We start from the raw sequence: 6,663 nt of genomic DNA, 5'->3' as shown, positions 1-6,663 counted from the left end.
AGAAAGTCCTCCTGCGAAGCCATCAACAAAAGAACCACCGAACCTGGAGTTGAAAGCCCTACCCGCTCATCTAAAATATGCTTTCTTAGTAGCCAATAATACTTTACCAGTGATTATCGTAGCCGATTTACTTGTAAGGCAGGTGGAATTGCCCATTAAAGTATTGCAGAAGCACTTGAAAGGCAGGTGGAATTGCCCATTAAAGTATTGCAGAAGCATATCAAACCTATTGGATGGACAATAGCCGATATAGTAGGAATTCCTCCTAGCATCTGTACCCACAAGATTCGGCTTGATAGTGAATGTAAACCCAGTGTAGAGCATCAACGGAGATTGAACCCTCCAATGCAAGAGGTGGTGAAGAAGGAGATCATCAAGTGGCTAGATGCGGGAGTGATCTACCCTATTGCGAATAGCAAGTGGGTAAGTCCGGTGCAATGTGTACCAAAAAAAGGAGGTATAATCGTAGTCTCAAATACGAAAGGAGAACTTGTGCCGACAAGACCAGTGACTGGGTGGAGAGTATGCATGGATTATCGGAAGCTTATACCATGGACCGAAAAGGACCACTTCCCAATTCCCTTTATGGACCAGATACTTGACCGGTTATCAGAAAGGGGGTGGTATTTCTTTTTAGATAGGTATTCCAGTTACAATCAAATCTCTATTGCACCGGAAGACCAAGATAAAACCACTTTTACCTGCCCTTATGGAACTTTTGCATTCAAAAGGATGCCATTCGGGATATGTAATTCCCCGGCAACATTCCAGCGTTGCATGTTGTCTATTTTTGTGGATATGGTCGAAGACTCTGTGGAGGTATTCATGGACGACTTCTCAGTCGTAGGGGACAAGTTTGTGGAATGCTTGACACACTTAGGACAGGTGCTACAAAGATGCGTGGATACGAATCTAGTTCTCAATTGGGAAAAATGTCACTTTATGGTGAAGGAAGGTATCGTTCTCGGGAACAAGGTGTCACAAAAAGGGCTGGAGGTTGACAAGGCAAAATTTGAGGTCATTGAGAAATTACCTCTACCAATTTTAGTGAAGGGTGTTCGCAGGCTTCTTGGGTCATGCAGGTTTCTATCGAAGGTTCATTAAAGACTTCTCAAAGATTGCACATCCACTATGCAAACTCCTCGAAAAGGAAGTGAAGTTCCATTTTGATGATGCTTGTATGGTCGCATTTAAGTGTTTGAAGGAAAAAATAGTATCTACCCTAATTATCATCAGTCCTAATTTGTCTGAATATTTTGAAGTAATGTGTCATGCTAGTGGAATGGCATTGGGAGTAGTGTTGGGGAAAAAGCGCAACAAATTATTTCACCAATTTACTCCGCGAGCAAAACTTTGAATAGTGCCCAACGAAATTATATGGTCACTGAATAGGAGTTGCTCGCAGTGGTCTATGCGTTTGAAAAGTTCCGGGCATACTTGCTAGGAACCAAAGTAATAGTACACATTGATCATGTTGCACTCCGCTACTTAATGGCGAAGAAACATGCAAAACCAAGATTTATAAGGTGGGTGCTACTACTACAAGAGTTTGATTTTGAGGTAAAAGATCGAAGAGGCTGCAAAAATCAAGTGGCCGACCACTTATCGAGGTTGGAAGGAAGGAAAGATGCCGAGCGTGAGGTTGACATAGATGATTCCTTTCCCGATGAACAGGTATTTGCTATATCTCTCAAATCTACACCATGGTATGCAGACTTTGCAAACTACATTGTGAGTGGATTGATACCTCATGAGCTGACCTTTTACCAACAAAAGAGATTCTTGTTTGATGTTAAAAGATACTTTTAGGATAAACCTTACTTGTTTCGAGAATGTGTTGACCATGTTATCAAGAGGTGTTCTCCAGAAGAGGAAGTGGTAAAAATTCTCCATGCTTGCCATGCATCTCCAGTAGGAGGTCACCACAGTGGTATTCGCACTGCCGCTAAAGTCCTCCAAAGTGGTTATTACTGGCCGTCCCTATACAAAGATGCTCATGAATTTGCAAAGACATGCTCGCAATGTCAGTAACAAGGCGGAGTGTCTAGAAGGCACGAGTTGCCTCTCACTCTTATTTTGGAAATCGAGCTATTCGATGTATGGGGGATCGATTTTTTGAAAAGGAAGTGAAGTTCCATTTTGATGATGCTTGTATGGTCGCATTTAAGTGTTTGAAGGAAAAAATAGTATCTACCCTAATTATCATCAGTCCTAATTTGTCTGAATATTTTGAAGTAATGTGTCATGCTAGTGGAATGGCATTGGGAGTAGTGTTGGGGAAAAAGCGCAACAAATTATTTCACCAATTTACTCCGCGAGCAAAACTTTGAATAGTGCCCAACGAAATTATATGGTCACTGAATAGGAGTTGCTCGCAGTGGTCTATGCGTTTGAAAAGTTCCGGGCATACTTGCTAGGAACCAAAGTAATAGTACACATTGATCATGTTGCACTCCGCTACTTAATGGCGAAGAAACATGCAAAACCAAGATTTATAAGGTGGGTGCTACTACTACAAGAGTTTGATTTTGAGGTAAAAGATCGAAGAGGCTGCAAAAATCAAGTGGCCGACCACTTATCGAGGTTGGAAGGAAGGAAAGATGCCGAGCGTGAGGTTGACATAGATGATTCCTTTCCCGATGAACAGGTATTTGCTATATCTCTCAAATCTACACCATGGTATGCAGACTTTGCAAACTACATTGTGAGTGGATTGATACCTCATGAGCTGACCTTTTACCAACAAAAGAGATTCTTGTTTGATGTTAAAAGATACTTTTAGGATAAACCTTACTTGTTTCGAGAATGTGTTGACCATGTTATCAAGAGGTGTTCTCCAGAAGAGGAAGTGGTAAAAATTCTCCATGCTTGCCATGCATCTCCAGTAGGAGGTCACCACAGTGGTATTCGCACTGCCGCTAAAGTCCTCCAAAGTGGTTATTACTGGCCGTCCCTATACAAAGATGCTCATGAATTTGCAAAGACATGCTCGCAATGTCAGTAACAAGGCGGAGTGTCTAGAAGGCACGAGTTGCCTCTCACTCTTATTTTGGAAATCGAGCTATTCGATGTATGGGGGATCGATTTTATGGGGCCATTTGTGAGCTCATTTGGAAATAAATATATCCTGGTGGCCGTAGATTATGTCTCCAAATGGGTAAAGGCCACCGCCCTTCCAAACAACGAAGGAAAAAGTGTTGTCCAATTTCTAAAATGCTACATTTTCGCAAGATTTGGCACTCCTAGGGCGATCATTAGCGATGGAGGGTCTGACTTTTGCAATAAGTGGTTTTCAATGGCACTAAGTAAATATGGGGTGAAACACAAGGTAGCAACCCCATATCATCCCCAAACAAGTGGCCAAGTTGAAGTATCAAATCGGGAAATCAAAAGCATCCAGGCCAAGACAGTTAATGCCAACAGAACTAACTAGTCTAGGAAACTCGATGATGCACTATGGGCATACCGAACTTCTTATAAGACACCTATCGGTATGTCTCCATATCAGTTGGTTTATGGTAAGGCTTGTCTTTTGCCTGTCAAGCTAGAACACAAGGCATTGTGGGCATTGAAGGGCTTAAATTTGGACTGGTCAAAAACTTCAAGGGAGAGGGTAGAACAGTTGAACGAACTGGATGAATTTAGACTCAGATCGTATGAAAGTTCAGCCATTTACAAAGAGAAGATGAAGAAATGGCATGATGCTCAAATACTCAAGCGGGACTTCAAGGTAGGAGATTGAGTTTTGTTATACAACTCTCGACTTAGACTCTTTCTCGAAAAGTTCAAATCCAAATGGTCTGGACCTTTTAGAGTAACACGAGTGTTCACCAATGGTGCCATAGAAATTGAAGGTCAGGAAGGACTTCCATTTAAAGTGAACGGTCAACGTCTAAAATTATATTTTGGGGATTGTCAAGAGATTTCTTTGGTTAAAGTAGTGTATTTGGACGACGCATGAAGGCGCTACTGCGTCGTGCCATGACGTTAACTAAGGTGTTGTTTGGGAGGCAACCCAAAACCATGGATTACTTTCTTTTTCTTTGATAAAATAATGGTGTGTTGATTGTGCAGATAGAAGTATGAAGAGTGAACAAAAAGTGCAGATAGGCAAGTGATGAATCCATTCGGCGAGTCATCGAAAGGGTCGGTGAATCCTACGTTAGACATCGTCAACATTAGAGTCTGTAAAACTCGGCGATTGTTGGAAATCATTGGCGAATCACCGACCATGTCGGCGATCTCGATGGAAACCGTCGTTTGGACCCCCGTAAACCAGAGGTTCTATAAACTTCGACGGCGAAACCAAACAGTCGGCGTTTCACCGAGTAAGTTGGCGAGTTTAACTAACATTGCCGAGTAGACGATTTTTGCAAGCCAAAGGTTTAAAAGTTTCAACTTCATTCACCTTCCCTCACTTTTTATCTGTTCAAAACCCACACCTGCACTATAGTTTTATATTTCTTGCATTTCCAGAGTATTTTGATTCATTGGTTTGTGCGCAGATTTGGATTGCAATTGCTGCCTAGCTTCTCGGTAGTATTTTAATCAATACAAAAGGTTAGTTCCTTAATACCCATAATTATTTTGTTAGCATTGATTCCCAGAAAGATAGAAATACTGCGTAAATAGGATTCTTCTTTACCTCCCTCTCTGTCTTTCTTTATTTTGCCAAGTAAGTACCTCTGGAATATCTTCCAAGGTTCTTCTCTTCTCTTCCGGATTCTGTGTTAATTGCATTTCAGGACAAATTGCTTTTATTTGTGGTGGGGTGAGGCTCACCTTTTGTGTGTTGTTTGTGTTCATGCTTTGTATATGTTTGGGTTGTTCTGTTTTTAATTATATTAAATAATGCTTTTTGTGGATGTTTGAGCTCATGGCCCCCTTTTGTTTTAAATTACAAAAAAAAATGATTTTGACCCTTCCGATAATTTTTGGCACCTCTCGTGTGTTGAAAGTGGTTGTTCTTTTGTAAAATTTAAGTCTCAATTCCGATCAATACTGATGACTTGAGTAGTGCTATCAATTGAACGAACATGAATGCACGGCTACGACGAGACCAAATGAAGTGGCATAGACAATACGTGAGCTCTTTGCATCTCGTTGTGATTAGTCATTTATCGAATTGATTCTCTTGTAATGACCATTGCACACTAGCGAAAGTGTGTAGTCTTGTTTGACTTAAGTGTTGATGCCTTGTGTGATTAGCTTACTTTGAACCATGCATGAATAAACCCATAATTTTTCCCCCGTTAGTCTGATTTGGATTTTATAAAAGGTGTGCTCTTGAAATGATATTAGGCAACTTTAAAGAGTGTGAGCCAAATTTGACATATACCTCTTTTGTGGCCTACCTGTGAGCGTGTGAAACTCTTTTGAACACCCTTTGAGCCTTACCTTTCTTTGGAAGAACCTGGATGAACCCTAGACCTTACTTGACCCACTACCTATAATCCTCTTGATTTGTGGTTTAGTGAATAGCCAACTTAGGCGGGGGTGTGGTGAAAAGGAAAAGGAGAAGTCAAGAAGTGCAAGAAAAGTATCCCCCTTAACCATGGTATTGCAAGACAAAATGGAAACCCTTCAAAAAAAAAAGTTATGGAATAAAAAGTGCAAAAGGAATTGGGTTTCCAAACAACACGTAGAGAGTGAATAAAAGGATGACTTAGAAGCACTAGAAGAAAAAGAGATAAGGGAAAGAAAAAAGACATTTTGAGAACACCACATCTCACGAGGATGAAGAAGTCACTGAGCCTAAATGACTATACCTTTGCACTCAGCCCCATTACAAGCCTTAGGAAAGACCTTTTTGATCTTGAGTAAGCCAAATCGAAAGTCGATAGGAAAATAAGGGCAAACCTATGGGTGAAAACATGCATTGTGTTTCTCTTTATGAGTGTGAGCGTTGCATCTGATTCTTAATCTTGAATTGATTAACCTCTATGTCTGAATATGGAATCATTCTTTATGTAAGGGCATTTAGATACTTTTTGTTAAGCTTGAACTTGCACAAGTAGCAAGTATTGCGAGCATGAGAATCTTTGGTAATGGTGTGTCACAACTTGAATCTTTGAGTACACAATTGATCTTTGCATGAGTAAGTTGAGTCTTATTGTGTACATTCATGATTGAGTCTTGTGTAGCACTGTTTGAGACACCCTTTGTGATCAGCTGAACTAGAGTTTGCTTGAGGACAAGCAAAATTTTAAGTTAGGGGTGTTGATGAGTCCACAAATTGGACTCATTTAGGGATATATTTTAATAGAAATTGTGTCCTCAAATGCTTATTTTATCTCAATATCTAATGAAAACCCTTAAGTTTCAAGTATTCGAAGATTGAAGGAAAGCATGGACACTACTTCGCAAAAAGGAACGAAAAGGTTGAAAAGAACGAGAAAATGAAGGCCTAAGGATCGCCGAGTCCACTTGGTGAATCGCCGAAGGGTCTCACTTTGCCTTCTGTTCCAGTGTGCTGAGCCTGAAGGAAAGGATCAAGTCGGCGGAACAAGGGAGCAGTTGGCGCATCACCAAGCAGTTCCGCGAAGCAGTACTATATCGCCCAATGACCCAAAGCATGACGATGCCCAAGGATGGTGCAAGACGGCGAAGAACTACACCAAAGGGTGAATCGCCGAGTTGATTGGCGATTCTGACTAATGTCGC

General features: G+C 41.0%; 1 protein-coding gene across 1 annotated transcript; it reads left to right on the top strand.

Moving 5' to 3' along the window:
• The first annotated feature begins 528 nt into the window (after positions 1–528).
• Positions 529–1,104, top strand: LOC107059550 (RNA-directed DNA polymerase homolog). The gene has a single exon (XM_015306129.1). It carries the CDS (start codon positions 529–531, stop codon positions 1,102–1,104), a length of 576 nt encoding a protein of 191 aa, XP_015161615.1.
• The last annotated feature ends 5,559 nt before the right edge of the window (positions 1,105–6,663 follow it).

The sequence above is a fragment of the Solanum tuberosum genome, unplaced genomic scaffold (assembly GCF_000226075.1).
Source record: "Solanum tuberosum cultivar DM 1-3 516 R44 unplaced genomic scaffold, SolTub_3.0 scf00025, whole genome shotgun sequence".
Lineage (NCBI taxonomy): Eukaryota > Viridiplantae > Streptophyta > Magnoliopsida > Solanales > Solanaceae > Solanum > Solanum tuberosum.
Note: the sequence above shows the minus strand (reverse complement) of the source record. Positions and strands in the feature narration are given on the sequence as shown.

Excerpts from the sequence above, each read along its gene's own strand:
- LOC107059550 (XM_015306129.1), top strand. The coding sequence starts at position 529 with ATGGATTATCGGAAGCTTATACCATGGACCGAAAAGGACCACTTCCCA.